Below are 27,404 nucleotides of genomic sequence, written 5' to 3' on the forward strand. Positions count from 1 at the left end.
TTTATTTCAAAGTGCCTGCATCTACATAGCCAGTCTGCGTTTTGAAAGCAGCACTTTTTAAGTACAACTGGTCATTATGCTAATGAGTTGCTGAATATGCACTGTTCCAAGTGCCTCATTAACATGCCCCTTCCGAAAGCAAGGGGCATGTGTAGACACAGCCCATGCGTATACAGCCTGTATTCCGAAATATCTATTTCAGAATAGGCACTATTCCTCATACAATGAGGTTCACCAAATTCAAAATAAGCCATCTGCTACTTCAAAATTACTTTGAAATAGTGGTTGCCTTGTGTAGATGCTAGCAGTTTTGTTGGAATAGCATCCATTATTCTGAAATAACTTTGCTGTGTAGACACACCCTTTGTGCCCCACTTTGCCATTTCTACATTGGAGAGATCATCACTATCGTATGCCAGAGGGGTGTTTAGAGAATAAATACATCAAAGATTGGGAGGTACTCAGATACTACAGTGATGCTGGCTATAGACAAAGTGTAGAAATGTATGCAGGGCTAGTGGCCTTAATTTCTGAGGTCCTGCTTACTGAGGTGATTGTTACCAGGAAGGTGACTGGTTAAGAGAGAAACAGTAGAGTGCAAAATGCCAGTGCCTCAAAGGGAGGACTGTGAATCTCAGGATAAAAATCTTTTCATGACTTTAAGAAAGCAGACTGTAATTTCATCAGAGAACACTGGCCTGCCAGCTGCTAATGGGAGAATAGCTGAACCTGCTACTAAATACACCTTGATTGATGTGAGGACCAGACTTTTCTGCCTAAGGTGGAACAAATAATCCATAGACTGAAGGGAAGAGAGTCAGAGAGGTCTCACTGGGATGCCTATACAGTAAAATGTTCTCCTGCACTTGTACAACTGGCAAGTTATGTGTCTGGCACTATGGCCTGGCTGGGGCTGGCTGCCCTGCTGGAGCCAGCATCCCTGCCAGCAGGAGCAGGTCCAGTGCTCAAATAACCAGATTTGATTTTCTGGCACTCCCTGTTCCCTGGGGATGCTGGATAATCAAGCTTGTACTCTGTGCGTGCGTGCGTGCACATAAATACTGTATACATGTGAATATATATAAAATACTGTGAGTGAATATATAAAATATTTCCATTTGGTGAGGTAGAAACCATCTACTAGGGCTACATAGTATCTAGCAAGATCTGTCAAAATTGACCTGAACAGGCTCGCCCCTCTGACTTTGGACATGCAATGTCCATGCAGTTAGGTGAAGGGAGCTGAGGCTTGCCTGGAGTAACAAACTGAGGTCTTGAGATTTCAGATCTGGACCAAGTAAGAGCAGAAGTGGGATTACTACTCATAGATACAGAATGTACTGAACCATGGTTGCCAAGGGCAACTCAGGGCTATAAGAATAACAGACCTTATCCCATTTCATCTTCAGTACTTTGAGAACCAGAGGAAACGATGGGGAAAAACAGAGTAGGAGTACTGTCCAAGGGATCAGGACGTTATCGTAGAGGAAGCCTGGGCTACGCCTTCTCAGTGAGCAAAACTGATAGGATTTCCTGTTCTGTAAACAGCTCCATCTGGAGAGACAACTAGAGTGTGGGTTGCTCATGGCCATAGGCTACAGGAGGCACAAGTAACGAAGCCCAGGGACTGAGATATACTCAGTCCCAGAGCTAAAAGGAGCCCCTTAATGACAAAGGAAAAGGGTACTAATAATCTACACAAAAAGTATTTACAGTATAAACATGAAAACAGGGATCTCAAACTCACCCACACTGTGCTCTTGCAACCTACCTCCCACACCCAGCCTGTTCCTGCATCCTTCCAACCTCCCCACCCATTCCTGCACCCTCTCTCCCTCCCATAAACACTACCCCTCACTTCTGACCCCATCCCAGAGGCTAGGGAGTACCCCCTAGCCTCTGGGGCTGGTGTGTGAAGGGAACGAGGGGAGTATCTCTTTTGGTTCTCAGTCTGGATGCACAACAGAGGGTTTTGTTTTTTGGCTTCTCACTTGTGTGGCCTGACTGATTTTTCTGTGGGTCAGTGGCCCCAACCCAAAAAAAATTCCCCATTCCTACTTAAAAGTTTATTATAGAATCATAGAAGAGTAGGACTGGAAGGGACCTTGAGAGGCCATCGAGTCCAGCCCCCTACCCTCATGGCAGGACCAAGCACTTTCTAGACCATCCCTGAAAGCCATCTATCTAACCTCCTAATCCATCATCTCCAGTGATGAGATATTATGCAGCAAGAGAAATAAGTGAAGCTATAAAACCTCTTTCCCTCAAATTTTCTTGCTTTCCATTAGTTTTATCATAAAACTTTTCTCCCCCTTTCTGGTGGATATCTTTATTATATTCAACTCAGACAACAGTATCATCAGCTTGTATTTCCTCAAGGGAAAAAATATAGGTACAGGCCAGTCTTTAATACTCTTGCTTACCCCAGAGTACCTTAGGATATGTCTACACTGCAATTAAAAATCTATGAGTGCCCTGTCCATCTGATTCAAACTAACAGGCTGTTGAATTGCTGTGCAAACATTCAGGCTCTGACAGCAGCCTAGACCCAAACATCGAAACCTCTGTTAAACAGCTCTTTGCCCGAGCTCTGCAAGCCCAAGTCAGCCGGCACAAACCAGCCACAAGCAACTAACTGTGGTGTAGACTTTTCTGGTGTTCTAAGGCTATCTCAGTGAAGTCAGTGGGACTCGTTGGATAAAGTATTTATAACTGTTTGATTATGGATATCACAACCCAATCCGCAGAATTCTACTGTGTATAGATCTCTTGCATCTCTCAAACCCTTCTTAAGTGAAAAATTAAGACCTGAATCCAATAAGCCAATTCTGTGTATGCAGACACATGAGCTTACACTTCTGTGGGTTCTGTGTGGCTGTAAAGATCTGCTCATGATAATCAGTTTGCAAGAACTTACCCTATGCTGTTGAGTCCCCCGCTGGGCCGCAGGAAGATAATCTTCAGGATAGTGGGGGTGAAATAGTCCTGACCCTCTACTAAAAAGGAATGCCCTTCACTGTTCTGAAATTAACTGGCTTGAATCTGTGCAAAGTATTTTCTGTCCAATCTCATACTAAGTAGAATTCTCCATAGCTCAAGAAGTATGTCTCAAAATCACATACACCTGCACAGCAAGTCCTAAGAGAGTGAGACCTGTGGTCCAGCACTCCCCTCCCCCATGGCTGCTACTAATACTAAAGGACAGAAGAAATAGGAATCACTAGGGTTTTCCTCCTCAGTCTTCCTAGATGAGTTTTACAATTACTGGCCTCATCCGTGGAATTGCATTTTAAAACAAATCTGCTGCAGGCTGAAGAAAAAAGGGAGATGTGACACCAAACTCATGGAATTTACCACAAAAAGTCTAATTCAAAAGCTATATGAGACCCTTATAGTGATACAATTAATACAAGTATAAAACCAAAAATATTTAATTAGGATACATGTGTATGCATGAGTGTATTATACTTTTTTCAACTTTATATTATAATCATGTAATTAAAAAGATTGTATATATGACAGAAAAAACATTCAGGTTTCGTTTATTGTAGTTTGGGATCACAGTTTTTTTTTTAAGTTAGTAATTGCTTCTTGAAACAGATCCAATAAACATATATATTTTCATGTTTATTAAAGTCAAAGCTACATTAAGTGGTTCTGGGCTTCTGTTCCTTTGCAGCCATGCTCTGGCAGCCAAACAAGAAAGGAAAGGTTTTCTATAGTCATTGACAAAAGATAAGTTCCAGGACTTAAAATCTCCATGTTATTTTTTGAAGAACCAAAAAGTGAATTGTAATGGATTTCTTTGTTATGGTGAATTTTTGATACAGGCATAGAAAAAGGAAATAAAAGCAGGATATTCCAGAGAACTGTCGTCATTAACAGAAGTCAACCAGCTAGGATTAGCTAAATTAGAATCAACTAGTCAGTTATGAAATTCATCCTCTCTTGCAGTGAAAGCAATCAAAGCAACTGTATTTAAATTGGTTTCAATGGGAAGGTCATTTGACTACTCAGAAAAAAATATCAGATTTACTGTGGAAAGGTACATTTTCTTGAAGCAGGAGGAGTCTGCAGAATTGCACAACTCCACAGATCCCAAGGTCCATGGAAAAAGGAGGGCACAACCCTTGTCCATTACTTTCCCCCTCTGATACTTCAAGCCAGAAAGTGCTAGCATCCTTTATGTTGACTTGCTGCACTGACACAGTCAGAAAGGTTCCTGGATTTGAGATGCTAGAGTGGCAGTGAATTGAGGTCTTGGTGTAGCAGCAGGTCCAGAGAAGCCAAGCTGGTCTTTTACTCCCAGATCAGAGCAGTGTCTCCACCTGACATTGGCAAGTGCAATGCCCTTCAAAACGGAGAGCAAGGGCATTGGCATTGATTTGATGAATTAAAGTTTCCTATTACAATGACTAAAATGTGAAAATGCTACTTGCATATTTCTTCACTCTGAATGTTTTACAAACTCAATGTAGACTGTATTATACTTTCTCCTGTACAGTTAGTTTTCCCTGTTTGTGGGCATCTTTTCTACTGCAATTTGGGTGAGAGTTTTTTTATTTCTTTAAAAAATAAAGTGTAAACATAAGAGAACTGAGGTGTATTAACTAAAGTTACATTAATAATTTTAAAAGACTACATATCCCATTCAAATAATATATTTTTATACTGAAGAATGTTGTATTTAAAACTATGCTACAAGAAGTGTTTTTAAAAAACCTTTTACACCATATAGTTTACCATATAAATGAAAGGTTATATTACATGTATCATTACAAAATCAGATATGGAAATATTCTCCCATCTAACATTTTAACGTAATGCCACTGGCTGGAATTATATAAACAGTGTAATACACACTCTCCACAGGAAGCATTGCTTCATTAATAAATATCAATACTTAAAAAAAAAAGCAAATTCACATTTTATTTTAGACTGAAATAAAACTATACAAAATTGTTTTCTTTATGCCAAAAATAAACAGCAATATATTCCATGTCTCTTCCCCACAAACAACAAACATTTTTATTTTTTCTAGCTTATGTTTCAAAATGAAGATGGCGGCAATATACTATTTTGTGTAACTGTGATGACAAAACCAAACAGGTTTAGATGCTTATGGAATAATTTCTACAGTCAGTATATTTCAGGATTTAAGATTTAATATTCAATTAATGCCTGTTAAAAGCTTAACAGGAAAAAAATTGTGTGGCTTACACAAAGGAATGTAAACAATACAACCAGGTGATTAAGAAAGGCTAGATCTTCCATTGAAAACTTAAAAGTACCTTCGCACTCACACATTCACTTTATGTGGTAAGCACAGTCCACAGTGCAATGGCTGTGACACAAGAATTCACTCTCCACTAAATTATTCAAATATACCATATATTATAACAATATATGATATACCATATAATATACCAATTATTCAAATATCTCCCTATTTTTAAAAACAAACTGTTTCCAAGTAAACCAAAACCCCAGTAACTGTTAAGCAACGCACTTCGTTCTACCTTATTTTCCTGCACTTTGTGTATAAGTATAAAACAACCCCATAGGATCCACAGTGAACATAAATTACTTTTCCAAAATGACACAACAAAATAAATGAGCACCTTAGTCATGTCAATCAGACGAAGAGTTTGAGTACTGTTCATTTTCAATTGTGTTTCTGTTCACATAATAGTACTTTATTGTGGATCAGGAGACTGTTCAAATTGAGACCTAAAATGGAAATACAATTGCAATGATTATGTTACATACATTTTATAGTTTTTCCACTTGATGTTATAGCCTGACGAGAAAAACTGTTTCAACAAACTGATTAGAGATTATTTTCTAAGCATCTTCTGTTACTTCTGAATTGTTTGAGGGAAGAAAGTCTTCTTGAAATTCTACTTTGTCTGGATAGAGTTTGATGTAAGTGTCCACCATTAAATCCAAATCATGTTTTATATCAAAGTTTATATTAAGCAAAGCTAAGTTGCTTGACCTCTGTTCTGTCGAGGTGTTCTTCAAGTATGCCTTCAAGCGCTTCCGTCCTACTTCATATTTCTCATTCTCCACTTTCATCACCGGAAGGATGCACAAAACTTTAAGCAATGCATACACATTAGGGAAGAACTTTATGTCAGGCAAATGAAGTGCCTCATAAATAGTAGCTGGAAGCTCAATATCTTTTCCTCTATGCTTCCATTTGATTCTCCAACAATGAAGTTCTGCACTGAGCGTATCTGGATTAGGTAGGTCATTTTTGTACATATCAGCATGATTTTCCTCAGATGTATTAAATTTGAGTTGCCCCATGACTGAGGGCACTAAAGATAAACATTTAAGGGCTCTCAGATGTTGTTCTGAGAATATATCTTTTAATTCCTGAATAATGTGCTCTACAGTTGGAACACTAAGTGCCTCTTTGTAGTAATTTTCTGATGTTATATCGGAGTCCAGGTTACCTTGCTGTGCCCTGCGAAATTTCCCAGGGAGTTTAATTTGTACATCCAGCTTCGTGGCCAAATTTGTTGCCTCTTCAAACCAAAATTCATGATAAACTTCAATATTCTCCATTACTTCATTCAGTGAATGCAACACGGCTGTTAAGCTGCTGGCTGCAAAGAACACATCTGATGTCTGGCCTTGGAGATTTTTTCCAAAGGCTCTTGTAAAAGACAAAATGTTTTTCAGAACTACAATAGTGACGATGAAGTCAAAATCTGTTAGTGCACTTGAAAGTACAAATGCTCGACCAACAACAAAGTTACTCCATCTGAGAGACACATCACTGCTTATGCCATCCAAGCACAGTACCAGCGCTTGCATTAGGTCCACTAAAATCTCAAAAGTATCGTGTCTACCTGTCCATTGAGAACGGCAGATCCCCTTCAGTTCATTACTCTTTTCCTCATTGTTCTGAAAAAGAACAGAGATTATATTGTCCAGTTCTATTAGCAATTGTGGTGACTGATTAAAAAATGAACAAACTTCCTCTATTGTCCCTAGAGCAATAGAAACACCAACAACAGGGACAGATTTTGCCAACCATACATTTAGAGCACAAGAGGAACAGAGTGTATAAACAGCTTGTGGATACTTTTCCAAGAGTCTTGTAGCTACAATTTTCATTTTTGAAGCAAATCCACTGGAAACAATATACGCTTGACCTCGACAGTACTCCATATTTAGACCCCATTTTTCAGTAATTGTTGTATGGAACTTAACAGCTAAAATTTCAGCATCTGCCTCATAAGGCAAAAATCCTACAAATTCTTCTCTCAGATTGTGGGACTCATCAACAAACCTCACCAACACTGGTAAGTGTTCCTCACCTGCTATATCTACTACTTCATCAGTGACAATGGAAAAGAAGTGGGAGTCTCTTACTTCTCTGAGTGTCTCTTCTCTTACACAGCTCTCACAGATCTCAAGCATCTGTTTCTGTTGAGTTTTAGAACAATACTCCAAATTTACTGCAGCCATCTCAAATCGTTTTCTTAGAATCTCATCTCCAGCATTTATTCTGCATTCTAAAAGTGCTTGAAAGTTATCTGGAGTGAAGATGCCTTCTGGAAGTTCGTCACCATTATGGCCATCCAAAGGAATATTTTGTTTGCCCATGAGGATCAAAATTTCAAATAAAGATTTAAGGTAATCTTTGTTTTCTCTTTCTTCTAGTGTTAAAGGAACAGCTTCCTCTTCTTGCTCTTCTCCTCCTTCCTCTGAAAGAGTATTCTGAGCACTGCTCTCATTCAACTCTTGATTTGCTTGTTCCTGTTCAAAGGCTTCATCAACTACAAAATAAAAGACGTTACACACCTAAGACTTCTTCACATTGGAACGTCTGATGCATTTCCTTTCTCCATTACAACTATATTTACATAATCGCTGAATGGAAAATCCATAGTGTTTACAATTTAATTAACAGTGTCTGTGAGAGGCACTATTTATAATACTTTAGTTTTGTCCAACAACATTTTAACTATCCTTACTATGCAAAATTAACAATAAATTATTTCATACTACCTTATTTGCCTAAAGTGCAATACCTAGACCTCTATATCAGATTCCCAAACTGTGGTTCACAAGCTCCATACTGGTGATCTGTGGACAGCTTCCTGTAAAGATATGCACATGGGCAGCTGCGTGCACACACACAAAAATGAAGGGCCACCAACCTAATTAGTTGAGTTGTACGGCCCAGATCTACTGCTCAGGTGCCTGGAGAAGATGTACATGTAAGGTGAGTCTGTGGCCTGAGAGTGAACAGCGGGTAGGCTGGGCGGGTAGTGAGGTAAGAAGGGAGTGTGGAGGACTTTGGGATGTGGCGGGCTGTAGCAGGGAGAGAAAGAGGTATCCTTCCACAGTTCCAGGGTTTTGGCTGCTGTGAAGAGATGGCCCTCCTACCTAGCCTCACCTCTCTGGTGGGAGAGAGATCCTTACTGGTGTTAAAGTATGAATTGTGTGCTTATATTTGTAGAAATAATAAAGTGTTAATTAGGAAGAGGTTTTTTTATATAATGCTTTACCCAAACACTTTACAACAGTTAGCTAATGCTAAAAACAGCATTTGGAAAAAAATCACTCAGGCTGCGTCTACACTACAGCTCTCTTTTGAAAGGACGGCTTTCAAAATGGAATGTCGAAAGCCATCCTTTTCAAAGGGAGCATCCACACAGGCAAATGGGCACTGAAGGTTCAATCTCCTCTTTCAAAAGTCCCTGAGGGTAATTTTTTGAAAGAGAGCGTCCACATGACCCAGGGCACTCTTTTGAAAGTACAGCAGCAGGAAGTGCCACAGGTGGGGTCACCGCCCACTAGCCCTTTAAAGGGGCCCCCCACCCCAAGCCTTGGACTGCACACATCAAGGGCCAGCAACCTGTCCCCAGGCATGCAAGGAAAGCAAGCTGAGGAGGCAACCCGGGCCCCCATGGACCCTGAGCAGCCCCCTCCCCCCATTGAGGCTGCGGCCGATGCACTAGCCACAGTCCTGGCTGCCGTGCACCAGTGGCTCCGGGTGGCCACCCAGGTAGCCACCCTCCTGAAGGCTGCCCTCAGGGTGCAATGTCCCCAACCGGTCACCTGGGTCATCTGCTGCTTGTGGAGCTTCCCCACAAGCAGCGACTGGTAGGACCGGCTGGTGCTGGAGGACTGGGATGATGACTGGTGGCTACAGAACGTCAAGATGACCAAGGGAATATTCATGGAGCTGTGCAACTGGCTCGTCCCAGTCCCCCCAGCACTGCAACACCCGCAGGAGGCCAGCGCTCCCCTGCAGAAAAGGGTGGCCATCGCCCTGTGGAAACTGGCCACCCTGCACAGTCACCAGTTTGGGGTGGGCAGGGCCACTGTTGGGGCTGTCCTCAATGAGGTAAGCAATGGCCAGGTCACACCCACATGGCATGCGGGGAGCAGGGGCCTGGGGGTGCCCCAGCAAGGAGCACCATTTGGGACCGGTGGGGCATCCCCCGCTGGGGACAGGGGTGGGGACTGGTGGGGTATCCCCCGGTGGGGACGGGTGTGCACATTGTACCCCAGGCCACATTCATGAGCGCCCCCCCCTCTTCACTGCCCTGCAGGTCGTCTGGGCCATCAACAAGGTGCTCCTGAGGCAGCTAATCCATGTCAGAGACCTGGATGACACCATGAGGGGCCTCCAGGAGCTGGGCTTCCTGAACTGCTTCAGGGCCATGGACAGTATGCACATTGCCATCAGGATCCTGGAGCACAGTCGCAGGGCCTATATAAACTGCACGGACTATCACTTCATGGTCCTGCAGGTGCTTGTTGATGCCAACAGCTGGTTCCAGGACATCTGTGTGGGCTGGTACAACCATGCCTATGATGCCAGTGTGTTCCAGACTTTGGGGCTAGGACACAGCATGGCCGAGGGGACTGTCATCCCCCAGTGGGAGCTACCCGTCAGGGACACCACAATGCCACCCTGTATGCCCAGATGTGACCCACCCCCTGCAGGCCTGGTTCATGAGGTCAGACACAGGGCACACCCAGCCAAGTCAGGACCTTTTTAACAAGTGGTTGAACCAGGCCTGCAATACTGTTCATGGGAGTTCTGCCACCTCAAGGGGCACTTTAGTGTCTCCATGTGAGGCTGGAGGTGGGCCTGGCCAATGTCCCACCAGTGGTCGGGGCCTGCTGTACCCTGCACAACCTTGTCAAGGACAAGCACTAGCCATCTGTGCTGGGGTGGGCCGCCACAGTGGGACACGAGTACGAGCAGCCCCATTCCACCAGGCCTAGCAGGACAGGTGCGAATCCGGGAAGCCCTGTGCCAGGCCTTCGAACGGGGGCCACAGTGACCCACCCCCACCCTGTACACATGCCACCACCCAGCGCGCACACACATAGGGTCATAATTCAAAATGATCTGGATAAATTGGAGAAATGTTCTGAGGTAAACAGGATGAAGTTTAATAAGGACAAATGCAAAGTGCTCCACTTCGGAAGGATGTTTCACACATACAGAATGGGGAGAGACTGTCTACGAATGACTACAGCAGAAAGGGATCAAGGGGTTATAGTGGACCACAAGCTAAATATCAGTCAACAGTGTGATGCTGTTGCAAAAAAAGCAAACGTGATTCTGGGATGCATTAACAGGTGTGTTGTGAACAAGACACGAGAAGTCATTCTTCCTTTCTACTCTGAGCTGGTTAGACCTCAGCTGGAGTATTGTGTCCAGTTCAAGCAAGATGTGGAGCAATTAGAGAGGGTCCAGAAAAGAGTGACAAGAATGATTAAAGGTCTAGAGAATGTGACCTATGAAGAAAGGCTGAAAGAACTGAGCTTGTTTAGTTTGGAAAAGAGAAGATTGAGGGGAGACATGATAGCAGTTTTCAGGTATCTAAAAGGGTGTCATAAGGAGGAGGCAGAAAACTTGTTTGTTTTGGCCTCTGAGGATAGAGCAAGAGGCAATGGACTTAAACTGCGGCAAGGGAGGTTTAGGTTGGACATTAGGAAAAAGTTCCTAACTGTCAGGGTGGTCAAACAGTGGAATAAATTGCCAAGGGAGGTTGTGGAATCTCCATTGCTGGAAATATTTAAGAACAGGTTAGATAGATGTCTATCAGGGATGGTTTAGACAGTACTTGGTCCTGCCATTGGGGCAGGGGGCTGGACTCGATGGCCTCTCGAGGTGCCTTCCAGTCCTAGTATTCTATGATTCTATGATACACAAACACCACCACCACCCTGCATACACCCTCCACCCCCCGCCCCACATGCACAGGGGACATGGTGTACAACACAAAAATAAACTCTTTACTGAATGTAACTATCCACCGTGTTTGAGTCAAGTATTCACAGGGCTTGGGGGGGAGAGACTATTTACAGGGGCAGAGTGGCCCCAGGTGCGCTTCCTGGGAGCCCCAGGGGGCCTCCGTGGTGGGGGGTGGCGTTAGCCCTGCAGGGGGCTCAACAGGCAGGATCCCCATTGCCCACATCCTCCCCTTCCTCTCCATGTCCAGGGGGCCCCATTGAGGCCAGGCAGGGGCTTGCAGCATGGGTGGGTAGCGGTGTGGCTGGGGCAAGGCCCCTGTGGGCTCTCCGGGGTTGGAACAGGGGGAGTGGGGGCCACAGCCTCCTCCTGGCTGGCCCTGGCCAGCAACATGCAGGCCAGCTGAATGAGGTCGGCCAGGGGCAGGTGGGTTGGGACCAGGGCAGCAAGGTCGGGCATTTGTGGGGGTGTTCACTGCAGTGGGTGAGTGAGGTTGGAGTGGACCAAGGGGCGGGGGAGGCTGACTGGGGGACTAGAGGGGTCGGAGCGGGGAGGAGGTGGGAGAGCAGGTGTGTAATGGGCGGATGAGGGACAGTGGGGTGGGAGTAGGTGGCGATGGGGCGCCAGTTGGGGCCAGGTGGCCGACCACGGCCAGGGTCAGGATGTTGAGGTTGGCTGCCACTTAGTCCCAGGCCTGCTGCTCCAAGGCCAGCCACTCCCGCAGCACACCAGTTAAGATAATGCAGTGCTGCAGTGTGGGCAGCGTCCCCTGCCTCCTCTTCCCCTCCCTGGCAGTGCAGGCGGATGGCCCGGCAGCGGGCCCATGCAGGGACAGCACAGGGTCCAGGCCACTCCCCCTTGCCCTCAGTGGTTGGGCTGGTCTGGCTGCTGGAAATGTAGAGACAGAAAGGGAGAAGGGAGGAGGCCATTCATCCCAGGCACATAGTTTTGTGCCCCCTGCCCAGGAGCCCCATGATGGTCCTGTCCTGGGATTCCCTGCATGGGTGCCCAGGGCATGGGCTCCCCTCCCCACTGCCCTCCTGGTCTATCCACGGCTGGATGCATCGGCCATCTGTCTGTGTCTGTGTCCCCACCGCTGCCCCCAATCCCCCCGGGCTAGGGAATGCAGCCATCTGGGATCCACAGGCCCCGGCCATGTGGGAGGGATGCGGCCACCCCAAGCAGGACAGGATGCCCCATCCCCAGTCCCTGGGGTGGCTGGTGTGCCCGCCACCTACCTGTGGATCCCTCTGGGAAGTCAGGTGAGGCATGGGCAGATGAGGCCTGGTTGGACAGCCTGGACGGGATGTCGATGACGAGGACCCCTTGTTTGAGCCCTCGTCATCGCTGATGGTGTCCAGACTCCGTGAGTGGCTGGTGCCGGTCACAGGTCTGTGACAGTCCTCCCTCTCAGTCCCCATCTCGGGCTCCTGCTGTCCCAGGTCCGCAGTGTCCAGCAGCATGGCTGGGGGTATGGCCTCCTTGGGCCCAAGGGGGTGGTCTAGGTCCTTGTAGTAGGGGCAGCTGGTGGGCGCTGCCCCTGACTGCCCAGCCGTGTCCCAGGCCCCCCAGTAGCCCTGGTGCAGTTCCTTCACCTTGGACTTCACCTGGTCTGGGGTCTATGTGGGGTGACCCCAGCCGGTGAGGCCCTTGGCGGGGCACTGAAACGCTGCTGAGTTCCTGCACCAGACCCCTGTCTGGCGCAGGACCTCCTCGTCTGCCCAGAAGGCAAGGAAGTCCTGCAGCTCGGCGTCCATCCAGGAGGGGGCTGGCTCCCCTCCTGGGATGGCTCCCTGGTGTCCTTGGGGGGTCCCTGAGGTGGGCAGGGGTCGGAGGCGCTGGCCATGGTGCCGGGGAGGACGATGCTGGGCTGGCTGCAGAGTCGTCGCTGGGAGTGTACTGTGCAGATTCCTGCCTGAGGGTTTCTGGGAGCCTGCTTCCTTAAACGCTGCCGAATGCTGTAGCCATAGAGCTCTGCTAGTGCTGTGAGTGGCACCGCTGCCTGCCAGCTGATCACTGCCATGGAGGACTCCCTCCTTCGGAAGAGTGGGCTGCGGAGCATCTATACTTGCTCTCTTTCGAAATAATCTTTCAAAGGAGGGAGCTCTTCCCACCTCAGGCATGGAGGACCAACTTTAAAGGAACTCCTCTGTTCTTTTGAAATTACTTTTGAAAGAGCGTGGTGTGTGTGTGCAGACGTTCTGCGGGTTCTTTCGAAAGACCACGGTCTTCCAACCTGGATTTCGAATGCACGTGCTAGTGTAGATGCACCCTAAGTGGTCTGCCAAGACTCTCAGCAATTTTCAAAAGGTCAACAAAAAAAATTTAAGAACTATTGGTCTATATATCACTAAGAAATCAAATATAAATATATGTGCACTTACTCTTTTGCTGCTTCAATGTCCTAATTTCATCTTCACTCTTGGGGAACAAAAACAAAAAAGTTATAATACTGTCTAGTATATTGTCACACATTGCTGAACAACTTCAAGACCAACTACAGTGAAGTCTTTCAAATCCAGCATTCTATCATCTGAAACTCTCAAATAACCTGTATTTTAACTATCAGTAATTTGTAGTTAAGTTTTACCTTGCGTACAGTATAGTGAGAGTAAATACAAATAAATACAGCAAATACAGTATAAGTTTACAGTGTACAGTACTACTGTTATTGGTAAATAAAGTACTCTGCATACATTCTTGTTTTATTTTTCTTACCATCTTGTTTTTCTTTAGTGTTACATATTGCTAGGTATACCTCTCTATTATCCAGAATGCTTGAACATCTGGCAATCTCTCAGTCCAAAGGCTGCCAGAAAAGAGCTTACTGTATTAAAACTGTATATGAAGGTGTTTTCAGAACCCTAATACTTATTAGATAGTTGCAGTGCATTAAGAAGAATCTGAACATTTTCAGATATTTCTCAGCAAGGTGACAGAAATAATGTCAAGTCTATATGAAAATAATGAAACAGCACCCCAAAGTAACTGGGACAGAGACCCATCCTTACGAACACTGTACAGTTTTAATTGTGAAAGAAATGGATAATTTTATGAAAGAATTCTATTCTGGCAGGAGAAGTACTAAGTAAATTAACATAATTTTATCAGTTCTAATTGCTAGGATTTGATTATTCATTATGTGAGTTTATTAAAACAAAGGGTTTTTTTTTAAAGAAATCAGCTGCAATGCTTGCATATATTGCTACAATTAAGAAATGTTGTAGATCTTAATGTCCATTATACAAAAATGTAGACCATACATAAATGGTCAACAAGATGGCTGTGAAATATACAACAGAGCCACTGGCAATCTGTTATTTCAACAGAAGCTGGTTAGTTCTGGTTTCAAATACTTAGGAAGATGGTTATCATCGTTCAATATTAAACTTAAAAATTCCACCAGGTTCAAAACATTAGACACTACAACAGTGATCATGCAAATCCACCTACAGCAAGATTTTCAGTGTAAAAATCTATGAAGTGTACTCATGATCTGTAGCAAGTCTCTTTTATACCAGTGCTGAGCTTCACTTTGTTCGACAAATTTAGTTTCCTTAGATTTTCCTCATTTCTATAGCAGGTTATAGAAGCATAATATTTAAATTTTCCAATCAGACCTACTATGACAGGTTTCGGTAACAACACCTCAGAAGGATAACCAAGTGCAGGGTGTTACTCTTACTTGGGCTGCTCTACACAAATTTTATTTGCACTTGCTTGCTTTTATTATTCTAGTACATGAATGTTATATTTAAACATACCAACTCTTTTATTCTCTTTCTGTGCCTGCTGTGTGGATTATTCAAGTGACTTGTAAGATCAAATATAGTTGGCACAGCATTATCTCGTAAAACTGTTCTATAAGGGCTCTGTAAAGAGAAAAACATCTAGATTAGAAATTTCCTTGAAAAACATTCTGTTTCGGTACAAAAGTAATTGAAAATAATTTCAAAGATGAGTCTTACTTTTTACCATTTATATTTGGAAGTCTACTATTCTGACTGTTACTTGGGCATTAAACTATGCTGACCTGTTTCCAGATATTTTCACTTTGATTGTTCATGATGCTGTAGCAGAACAAAGAAAGTGGTACTCATAAGTACCACTTATTATACAAGGATCTCTTAAATCTATTTTATCTTTAGATCAAACCATTCTTCCCCATACAATGTTTTTAACTATTGCACATTTAAAAGCATTTATTCTGACTGAAAGCCCTCCCCCAACTCCCAATTATTAGGAAACCATTTTATGTTTCTATCTGCTTCAATCATGTTTGTTCCTTCATTATTTTTTTCATGAGAACAATGAAAGAGAAATTCTCTCTTTGTGTAAAATTTCATCTACTCCTGAATTTCAAATTAGCACGTTCACTTGGGTCATACCTGCTTTAAAATATCAAAACAAAAAAGGAGTCATGGAGCACTTTAAAGACTAACAAAATAATTATTTTTTAAATTAGTTACTATTTTGTTAGTCTTTAAAGTGCTCCATGACTGTTTTTTTGTTTTGATAGAATACAGAAAAACATGGTTCTCTCTCTGTTACTGCTTTAAAATATGAGATGAATAACTGTGATTTTAATTGAAGAATAAACAATAGCAGAAGTCCACCACACAAATGTCTGAGAACCTCTGCTCACATATCCTATATAGAATATTATTTCTTAGCTTTGCATAAGGCATCAGATATTCTTTAAGTAGAGTATTCTATATAGTGAAAATGACAAGTTATCAAAGCCATACGTTCTCAAGCATGTATTACAGCTCTAAAAAAAAAAATCACCTCAATCCAAACTAAACTTCATAAAATTCCATTTTTGACTACAAATTAGTCTCTACAAAAGTTTTTTTTTTTTTTTTGGGGGGGGGGCATGTCACCGGCCACTTTGACTCCCAGATTTCAAACACTGTTATGCATATTTTTATATTAAGTAATATTATGTGACTGAAAGCCATTTAAAACACAAGACTTGTGCACAACAAATATCAAGAAATATAATTCTGCCCACAAATTTAAATTTACTGCAAAACCCAGGATTGTGTTTCCTTTGTCACGAGAACAGTTAAGATGTCACTCCATTAGCTGAAAATACTACATAAAATTAGGAGAGAAACTCAATTTTATTTTAAACAATTATCTTTAATAAGACATGAGTCTCTATTAAAAAGTAGAAAAGGGTGTCTTAATACTAACGTTAATGTTTTGAAGCAGGAAAATGAACTTAGTTACATTTTACACACATGAAAAAAATGTTTAGTTGTCTTTACTTACGCTTCTACATATCATAGAGGTCTCAAAGTGTTTGGCACATAATCTGTAATGTTTGTTCAACTGGTCTGGAGTTTTATCTTCTAAATCTGCCCTCCGACAGTTCTCCACCCACCTCTGACATCTGCATGTAAAACAAAACATCAGCCATTTTAGTAGTATAAAATTGAACAAAAAAGACTCCTATAATTCCAAAGACTTAATCGCCATAAACATCTTTTTTTTTTTAACATTAAAGTTTGAAATTAGCTTTTAAATTCATTTTCAGATTGGGTTTGGGGGGGTATCAGTCTAATTACAAGGGGGAGGGGACAGACAGATTGTTTTCCTGTTTGAATCATTTAAAATTTTACTTGTCCTCCTTTTACTCACTGTTAAATGCCACATCAGAAGCATATATCAATCTTTTCCTCTTAGCAATATTTTTCTAACTATGCCTCAGAAAGCACAATGGCCTGTTGTTGTTCCTGGATGCTGCTGACAGACTGATTCCAGAAGAAAAACATACCTTCCTCCTTTAGCATATCGGACAAGTTTTAAAAGTAGTTTGTTTGTTTTACACAAAACATAATTTTGAATATTTTTCTTGTTAGTGATCTCCTTGGTCAAAGCTATATAATTTACAACAGATCTTTGCATTTTAAAATAAAAAAAAGTTAGTTTTCTAAAATAGAACATAGAGAATCCAGAGAGCCAGCTCAGTTTGAAATAAATCTTCAATAGACATACATTATATGCACTATAAAAGGTTTGGCTTTGTGCCATCTCAAGAACGCTTGCTTAATTTTCTGTCACATATCAGAACTTGGAAGAAGTCATGCTCTTAATAAGATCCCTTTTAAACCTAGAAGACAGTATGTTCTTGTCCATAAAACATGTTAAGGAACAAATTATATGAATTTATGGAAACAAAAAGCAGTTCAAATTCGGCACATTAACACATGGTTTAAATCGTGATGGGAACTTTCTGAGTCACTACAGGGGCTTGTCTGCATACTTGGCTCAATCTAATTCTTGACCTACCCCTCCACTCTCCGATTTGCTCACGTTGATTATCTTTTTCTGATTTGTCCTCCTTGCTTACGGTTTTTCATTCTCTGTGCCTTAAATATTGAGTCTGTTCTGGTCTGGCTATGGTCTGAAGAAGTGGGTCTGTCCCACGAAAGCTCACCTAATAAACTGTTTTGCTAGTCTTTAAAGTGCTACTTGACTGCTTTTTGTTTTGATAGTGTATAGACTAGCACGGCTTCCTCTCTGTTACTATGAATTTATTAGTTGGCTTTCCATTTATCCCAATGGAAATATTTAATCAAGTCTTTGCCAAGGATTTTTTGAGCCAGCACATGCACAATACAGACTGCACAATTACTATAATGAAGCTCAACTGCTATTTCACTTGTGCATGTCCCTCACAAAAATGTCATTGATCAACAAGTTTCTGGCAAATATTATATCGTATTATTTAAAAAAAAAAGTCCAACAAATAGAATTCTCTGGAATGAATGAATATTATCTATCAATAAATATTTATTGGTATTATAACATTTTCACCACATGACACCACAAAACCTGATCATCAATACCAGGCAACTTGACTGAAACTACAGTAAAGAACAGAATTTCCAGACACAATTTGTGGGAGAGGCGTTAATGCAGCTTTTCGTTCAGAGAAATCATGCCTTAGTAATCTAGTAGAATTCTCTGAGGGTGTCTATGATACCCTGGTCTATGTGATTATAGTTGTGGTCAAGTTTCCCATGGTCATTTTTCCCTAAATGTCTTCTAAGAGTATGCAGTAGAAGTGCTGGCAATGCTGTTAGACAATGTTGACCTCCCATGATCTGGCAAATTCGCTTGTTTGGCACCTGTGAGGTCCTGAGGGTGCTAGATGAGAGAGCTTCAACCTGTACTCAAGACAATTAAGTCCAAAGCAGACTATGAAGAGTTACAAAGGGACCTCACAAAACTGTATAAGTAACAAAATGGCAAATAAAATTCGATGTTAATAAATACAAAGTAATGCACATTGGAAAACATAATCCCAAATATATATATAAAAAGATGGGGTCTAAATCAGGTATTACCAGTCAAGAAAGAACTTTAAATTCATGGGGACAATTCTCTGAAAACATCCACTTAACATAAAGCAGCAATCACAAAAGCTAAATGTTGGGCATCAAGAAAATAAAATATAATAAGACAAGGTACATGCACATCCAGTGGTGTCAAGGGCCTGGGAGCGACAGGGAGAGGCAGCTCTCTGCCCCCAGAAAAGGCATTGCCAAGGGCAGAAGAGGCAGAGCTTGGGACATTCACCTGGACTGCACGACACACTCCCTTTGAGTTGCCCAGAGATTGGCACACAGTGCTCAGCCGCATTTCAAAGCGGCCCAGAGCTTCAGCTGCAGTAGTAGCTGGAGCTCCAGGCCCCTTTGAAATGCCAGGCCCATGAGCAGCGGACCCCTATATGCCCCTTTGTTGGTAGGCCTGCCCACACCTCGAACAGTGTGCTGGTCTTTTTTGCTTCATCTCAAAACGATGTTTGGATGTATTGTAACAGTACAGAGAAGGGCAACAAAAATGATGAGGGGTATGGAACAGTTTCCATGTCAGTAGAGATTGGCAAGACTGGGACTCTTAGCTCAGAAAAAGATATTATGGTGTTGTTTGCTCCTTCTTGTAACACAAGAAATAGCGGCAACCAAATAAAAAATAGTAGGCAGCAGATTTAACACAAACAAAAAGAAGTATTTTGTACACTGTCAACCTGTGGAACTCTTTATGAGAGGATGCTGTGAAAGCATGAAGCTGGGAATGGATCACTTGACGATTACTTGTTCTATTCATTCCCACTGAAACACCTAGCACTGACCACTGTCAGAAAAAAGAATACTGGGTTAAACGGACCAATGGTCTGACCCAGCATAGCCATTTTTATGTTTAGTCTTTGAGATATAGTATGATGCTTGAAAACTCACACAACACTAACACAATAGTAATGTCTAGGTTATTATCATAATCAAGTAATTGGCTGCTCTACATTCACAGAATCACAGGGCTGGAAGGGACCTCAGGAGGTCATCTAGTCCAGCCCCCTGCTTCAAGCAGGATCAACCCCCACTAAGTCATCCCAGCCAGGACCTTGTCCAGCTGGGACTTAAAAACCTCAAGGGATGGAGACTCCACCACCTCTCTAGGCAACGCATTCCAATGCTTCACCACCCGCCTAGTGAAGTAGTTTTTCCTAATATCTAACCTACACCTTTCCCTCTTCAACCTCTGACCACTACTCCTTGTTCTGCCATCTGACACCACTGAGAACAGTTTCTCACCCTCCTTTTTAGAGCTCCCCTTCAGGAAGCTGAAGGCTGCTATTAAATCACCTCTAAGTCTTCTGTTCTGAAAACTAAACAAGCTCAAATCCCTCAGCCTATCCTCATAGGTCTTGTGCTCCAGACCCTTAATCATTTTTGTTGCCCTTTGCTGAACCTGCTCCAGCAAATCCACATCCTTTTCATACTGGAGGGCCCAAAACTGGACACAATATTCCAGATGTGGCCTCACCAGTGCCGAATAAAGAGGAATAACTACTTCTCTAGATCTGCTCGAAATGTTCCTCCTAAGGCACCCTAGTATGCCATTAGCCTTCTTGGCTACAAGGGCACACTGTTTACTCATATCCAGCCTTTCATCCACCATAACCCCTAGGTCCCTTTCCATCGTACTGCTGCTGAGCCAGTCGGTCCCCAGCCTGTAACAATGTTTGGGATTCTTCCGCCCCAGGGGCAGGACTCGACACTTCTCCTTATTGAACCGCATCAGATTTCTTTTGGCCCAGTCCTCCAATTTATCCAAGTCCCTCTGGATTCTCTCTGTACCCTCCAACGTATCTACCTCTCCCCCTAGTTTTGCGTCATCTGCAAACTAGCTGAGGGTGCAACCCAGTCCCTCATCCAGGTCATTAATAAAGATGTTGAATAGCACTGGCCTCAGAACCGAGCCTTGCGGCACTCTGCTTGAAACAGACCGCCATCCAGATATTGAGCCACTGACCACTACCCGTTGGGCCTGACCATCAAGTCAGCTTTCTATCCATCGTATAGTCCAAGGATCCAATCCATATTTCCTTAACTTATGGACAAGAATGTTGTGGAAGACCGTATCAAAAGCCTTGCTGAAGTCAAGGTATATCACATCCACTGACTTCCCCATGTCCACAGAGCTTGTTACCACGTCATAGAAGCTAATCAGACTGGTCAGGCAGGACTTGCCCCTGGTGAATCCATGTTGGCTACTTTTGATCACTTTCCCCTCTTCCAAGTGCTCCAAAATGGACTCCTTGAGGATTTCGTCCATTATTTTCCCAGGGACTGAGGTAAGGCTGACCGGTCTATAGTTCCCTGGACTGTTCTTCTTTCCTTTTTTAAAGATGGGCACTATGTTTGCCTTCTTCCAGTCATCTGGTATCTCCCCCAGTCTCCAAGAGTCTTCAAGGATAACGGCCAAAGGTTCAGCAATGACCTCTCCCAATTCCCTCAGTACCCTGGCGTGCATTAAATCCAGACCCATGGACTTGTGCACATCTAGTTTGTCTAGATAGCTCAGAAGTTGTTCCTTCCCCACAGATGGCTGCCCTCCACCTTCCCATACTGCATCGTCTAGGACTGTCATGGGGAAGTTGACTTTGTTCGTGAAGACTGAGGCAAAAAAAGCATTGAGTACTTCAGCTTTTCCTGCATCATCTGTCACTAGGTTACTTCCCTCATCCAGTAATGGCCCCACACCTTCTCTGATAACCTGTTTATTGTTCACATGCCTGTAGAAACCGTTCTTGTTACTCTTCACATCCCTTGCCAGCTGCAGTTCCAATTGCGCTTTCGCTTTCCTGATTACCACCCGGCATTCTCCAGCCTTATGTTTATACTCCTCCTTAGTCAACTGTCCACCTTTCCATTTCTTGTATGCATCCTTTTTGAATTTAAGATGACTAAGGATTTCCCTGTTAAGCCAAGCTGGTTGCCTACCATGTTTGCATTGCTTACTATGCAGTGGGATTGTTTGTTCCTGTGCCTTCAGTAAGACTTCTTTAAAATACTTCTAGTTCTCTTCAACTCTTTTCCCTTTCATCTTCGTTTCCCCAGGGATCCTGCTCATCCGGTCTCTTAGGGTGTCAAAGCCTGCTCTTCTGAAATCAAGGGTCTGTATGTTACTGCTCACCTTTCTTACTTTTGTCTGGATCATTAAATCTATGATCTCATGGTCGCTGCAGCCCAGGTTCCCTCCCACTTCTATTTCTTATACTAGTTCTTCCCTGTTTGTGAGCAGCAGGTCAAGTTGCGCATGGCCCCTGGTCGGTTCCTTCAGCACTTGTACCAAGAAGTTATCCCCAACATTCTCCAAAAACCTCCTGGATTGTCTGTGTGCTAATGTATTTGTCTCCCAACAAACGTCCAGATGATTAAAGTCTCCCATGAGAACCAGGGCCTGTGATTTGGAAGCTTCACTAAGCTGCCTGAAGAAAGCCTCATCTATCTCCTCTCCCTGATCTGGCGGTCTGTAACAGACACGAACTACAACATCACCTCTGTTACTGCCACCTCTAAGCTTAACCCAAAGACACTCAACTGGATTTTCTCCTTCCTCGTACTGGAGCTCTGAGCAATCATGCTGCTCCCTCACATAGAGCGCAACTGCTCCTCCTTTTCTCCCATCTGTCCTTCCTAAACAATTTATAACCTTCCATGACCGTGCTCCAGTTATGCGAATCGTCCCATCAAGTCTCCGTTATTCCAAGCACCTCATGCTCATGTGACTGTGGCAGGGCCTCTAATTCTTCCTGTTTGTTCCCCAGGCTTCACCAGCTCCTCCTTAATGTATGTCCCACTATAAACAAAATCAAAGAGGATCAGAGAGGACTAGTACGTAATTACAGCATTATGACTAGCATCAGAGGGGTGGCCAAGTTAGGCTGTATCTTCAAAAACAACAAGAAGTCCAGTGGCACCTTATACATTCTGTCCTGTATTCAGTCAGAAGAATAATATACGTATAGTGCAGTACTTTTAGTTCAAATCCAAGAGAGTATTTATGCTTTAAACCTATGCCATGCACAGAAAACTCCTTAGTCTCAAGCAAAACAGGCTAGTTCTAACCAACCAACACAGTAAAACTGCAGCAGCAGGAGCCTGGGACTCACACCAAATAAATTCACACCATATCTGTGACAGTATACCTCCCAAACAGTAAAGTACTTATTTTAGAAGACCAGAAAAATGTTGTATAAATAAGCTGCTTACTGAAAGTATTAATACACCATAGTGTAAACATGGCAAAACCAAACATTTTAGGTGATGCCAGAAAATGCAAAGCTTTCAAAGAAAGTAATGCGTAACTTAGTACAGAACTCCTTAAGTCAAATGGAACCAGACAATTCATGAAGCAAACAAACATAGATGGTTACTGGTACAACTGCAATCATGTAGCATTTGTTTTGTAATTAATTCTTTGGCAAAGAACAAGACCACACTTCTCACAAAAGTCTGCACAGCTGTTTTGATTACCACTCTTTTTCAGCGCTATGATTTGAAAACCTTGTTTTCAGTCATGCATATTTTAAAGCAGGCGTGTTCAACCCGTGGCCCTGGACAGCTAGTAATGCAGCCCCACAAGATCGTTAACTTTTATTATGTGATTTATATACATTAACTATATTATATATTTTATATGCGGCCCAAGACAATTCCTCTTCACTCAATGTGGCCCAGGCAAGCCAAAAGGTAGGACACCCATGTTTTAAAGGACTGTTTTTAAATAACAGATGACATTTCACAGAACAGTAAAAGACCATTTTATTTAGGAAATGTGCTACTGACAAACAAAGTATAAATTACTTCTCTACAGGGTGGAGAAAAATCAATGTTAAAAATCAGATTTAAAACCATTTTAAAAAAATGCTTTAATATTAAATTTGAAAATGTATCCAACTAATGACAACCTATAGTACTCTATTAAAACTGTTTAAATTAAACAAAAATAATGTTAAGTTATGCACGTTCACTGCCAAAGTTTTTAAGAAAGGCAAACCACTAGCTGAGTATGTGATACCAAAGTTCGTTGAAGAACTAAATCAGGTTTTCAGAACAGTCTCTTCCACTGATACAGAAATATATTTTCTTCATTTCAGTTCAGACAACTAATTAAATTCAATAATTAGGTCAAAGTTAAGAAAGTGATAAGGAAATTAAAGATCAGGAAAACCTGGTTTCCCCATTCGTCCAAATGAGAACTGGTTGTGAAAGAATGAAAGCTACTAGTTCAAAAATATTAAAGGATATGACCAGAAACAATCCATTAATTTTATTGCCTACTTTCTTTTGTAAGCAGATAATCCTAAACACGTTTTGAAAAAATGGAATAAAAAATATCCAGCACATCTCAGGTAGTTTTCCATTAACCAAACACAGTTTTCAAATACTTTTTTGTGCATTTGCAACTGAATTCTAATTTCAACCAAATGGAGTTTGACACAAATTGTGAATAAAAAGAATCTAGCAAATATTCTCCCCTATCACCACCCACTTCACCCCCGCACCCTACACTGGACCTCTGACTGCCTCACCTCCCACCCAGCTCTCTCCCACACACACCTGAATTCCCATCTCTGCCTGCCTCACTCCTGGCCCTGCCCTGGTTCCAAGCTCTTACCCACATCTTTCTGCCACATGGCCTCATTTCTGCCCACCTTACACCCACCCCTGCCCTGTGTGCCCCGCTCTGCTCACCTCACCCATAACCTTCCTGCTCCATAGCCACATCTCTGTCCACCTCACACCCCAACCCTGCCCTGGTTCTGAGCTCTGTCAAACTCACCCATATCTCCTACCCTTCCCCATAGCCCCATCTCTGCCTGCTTCACTGCACAGCCCTGCCCACCTCACCTACATCTTCCCTGCCCCCCCCAGTCCCATCTCTGCCCAGCTTACACCTGCCCTCACCCTGTATCCCCCCCACTGCATAGTTCCAGCTCTACCTGTCTCACCCCCGCAAGCCCTGCCAACCTTACCCACTTCTCCCCCCAGCCTCATAGCCCCATCTCCATCTGCCTCAGCCCCCTGCTCTGTATCCCCTAGCTCTGCCCATGTCACCCACAGTCCCATCTCTGTCCACCTCACCCCACCCAGTCCTGCCCTGGTTCCCAGCTCTGTCAACCTTACCCACATCTCCCCTGGTCCCATAGCCCCACCTCTCCCCCAGCACTGTACCCGCTCTCTGCCCACCTCACCCACATCCTCCCTGCCCCATAGCCCCATCTCTGCCTGCCTCACCCTGTATCTCCAGCTCTGCCTGCCTCATCCTCATCCTCTCTGCCCTCACCCCACCTCACTTCCATTCCTGCCCTATACCCCAGCTCTGCCCACCTTACCCATACCTTGCCCACCACAACTGTCTGCCTCAACTCCCCAAATCTGCCCTGATTCCCAGCTCTGCCCACCTTACCCACATCTCATCCCCTGCCCCACAGCACCATCTCTGCATGCCTCACCCCCCAGCCCTGTATCCCCAGCTCTGCCCGCCTCATCCACATCTTCCCTGCCCCACAGTCCCATCTCTACACACCTTACATCTGCCCCGCCCTGTATCCCCAGCTCTGCCAATCTTACCCACATCTTCTTCATCCCTGCCTCATAGCCCCAGCTCTGCCTGCCTCACCCACATCTTCTCTGCCCCTGCCCCATAGCCCCATCTCTGCCCCCCTCACCCTTGAGTCCTGTACCCCCATCTCTGCCCACCTCAGCCCCCGGCCCTGCCGTGGTTCGCACTTCTGCCAACCTTACCCACATCTTCTCCGCCCCTGCCCCATAGCCCCAGCCCTGCCCACCTCACCCGCTGGCCCTGCCCTGGTTCCCAGCTCTGGCTGCATCACCCACATCTTCTCTGCCCCTGCCCCACAGCCCCATCTCTACCCACCTTACACCTGTCCCGCACTGTATCCCCAACTTTGCCAGCCTCACCCATATCTTCCATACCCACAGCCCCATCTCTGCCTGCCTGACCCATATCTTCCCCATTCCATAGCCTCATCTCGGCCCGCCTCACCCGCATCTTCTCCGCCCCTGCCCCATAGCCCCACCTCTGCCCGCCTCACCCCCCAGTCCTGCCAACTTACCCACATCTCCCCACCCCAGCCCCAGCCGTGCCCGCCTCAGTCCCTAGCCCTGCCCTGGTTCCCAGCTGTGCCCGCCTCACCCCGCCCCCGCCTTATGCTGTAGCCCCAGCTCTGCCCCCGCGCCGGCCCCACGCAGGCTGCCCTAGCCCGCGCGCTGTCAGATCCGCACTCCGGCCCGCCCCCCACCCGGGCCGTTTCTGCGCAGCCGCCAAGCCACAAGCCAGACGCTCGCCCAGAGCCCCGCCCCCCGGGAGCGGCGCGCGCGGCCTCCTCAGGCTCACTGAGGCGAGGGGTCCGACTCCGGCGCCAGCCAGTCCTGGCCGCGCAGCCTTTGGCGGCAGGGCTCGGCCACCCCCAGGCGAGGAGCGCCCCGGGACGGGAGAGAGGGAGGCGGGCAGGCAGCTGAGCCGGGCGCGCTCCGGGGGTCTCGTCCCGGCCGCGGGGGCTGCTGCGCGGCTCTCACCTGACCGGGTCCCGGGGGAAGCGGAAGAAGGCCAGGTCGGACTGGGTGCTCTTGCGGGTGCAGTTGGGGGCCGCACAGAAGTTCGGCATGGTCCCCGGGGCGGGGTCTCTGTCCCTTTAAATCCGCGCTCCCTCCGGGCCGGAGGGCGGGGGGAGGGGAAGCGGCTCTACACTGCTGTGAGCGGCCGGGAGGATTCACCGCCACCCTCCTCCGGGACAGAGCCGCCTCCTTCCCACAAGGCACCGCGCCCGACCGCGGCGTGGCACGCACGCGCCGCAAGCCGCACGAGGGACCTGGAGGCGATGCGAAGTGCGCATGCGCTTCCCTCAGAGACTTTGAGTTGGGAGCGGGCTCGTGTTCCAGTCGGTAGCACGCTGGGCTTTGGTGAGCTGAGCACAATTGCTGGCGCATGCGTATTAGACACTGGTGCCACTAAAACGCTGACTTGGGTAACGGAGAAAAGAGAGGCTGCTAAAGCGGCGCAGGCTCTGGGGAGCGGCTGACTGGCACAGTCAGGGGTCGATGGGCGGAGACTGCAGAATGAAGGCAAGCCTATGGGGGGCCGAGGACCATACTGGAGGCAGAGGAACTGTAACTGCAGCTGCCACAGATGGTCGCCTTTGGTACCCTGGGGCACTAACCCTCAGTTCTCTTTTGCACCCACCAGCTCCTGTTGTAAGCGCCACTTGTGTGTTTTACTACCTTGACTTGGACAGGTAACGCACTCAGTTTAAACTTGGAGCATTCCCTAGAGGCAGGTAGGAAGTAACCCCAGGCGTTATATGTTTATCATTATAATGTGTAAAATGCCTTGCTTTTTTCTGTTAAAATCGCCCCCCCCAAAAAAAAAATCGAGATAAATTATTCCCATGCTATGTCTTAAGTGTGATGTCTCATTTTGGTGGCTTGTTCAAGGGAGGAAATTCCAAAGCAGTGAAAAAACAGCTGCTGTTCCTGGAAAGATGCACTGTTGGGCTATTTGCAAGAGTGAGTGGAGATGATCAGGTGAGAGAGATCACCCTCAGCTAATAGAATCTCAGGCTATTAAAGATAATTACCATTCCCTTGAACTGCAAAATATCTCTCTACTCAGGACTTGTGGATTTCTAAAATTCTTACAAATGTCATTTAATATAGTAATGTAAGTTTTAGTATTATACTGTGTTAAGTGACAATATTAATTAAACCTTTTAATCTCTGAATTTAGGTCATTCTATACTTCCACCCTGGTACAATACCAAAAAGAAGGCTTATGCATATGTGGA

General features: G+C 44.8%; 2 protein-coding genes across 2 annotated transcripts in view; one reads left to right on the forward strand and one right to left on the reverse strand.

The window, feature by feature from the left end:
- Positions 1-128: 128 nt before the first annotated feature.
- Positions 129-27,041, reverse strand: THAP12 (THAP domain containing 12). Its single transcript, XM_074982442.1, has 5 exons — positions 26,140-27,041; positions 16,514-16,634; positions 15,001-15,108; positions 13,621-13,657; positions 129-7,793 (listed from the first exon to the last, which is right to left on the reverse strand). Exons 1-5 carry the CDS (start codon positions 26,226-26,228, stop codon positions 5,845-5,847), a joined length of 2,304 nt encoding a protein of 767 aa, XP_074838543.1. The 5' UTR covers positions 26,229-27,041; the 3' UTR covers positions 129-5,844.
- The window catches only part of EMSY (EMSY transcriptional repressor, BRCA2 interacting), a 98,684-nt gene continuing 97,209 nt past the window's right edge, over positions 25,930-27,404 (forward strand). The window contains exons 1-2 of the mRNA XM_074981996.1: positions 25,930-26,174; positions 26,807-26,897. The gene's annotated coding sequence lies outside the window, so the exon portion shown is untranslated. The remainder of the gene's footprint in view (positions 26,175-26,806; positions 26,898-27,404) is intronic.

Source organism: Carettochelys insculpta, chromosome 1, assembly GCF_033958435.1.
Source record: "Carettochelys insculpta isolate YL-2023 chromosome 1, ASM3395843v1, whole genome shotgun sequence".
Classification (NCBI taxonomy): Eukaryota; Metazoa; Chordata; order Testudines; family Carettochelyidae; genus Carettochelys; species Carettochelys insculpta.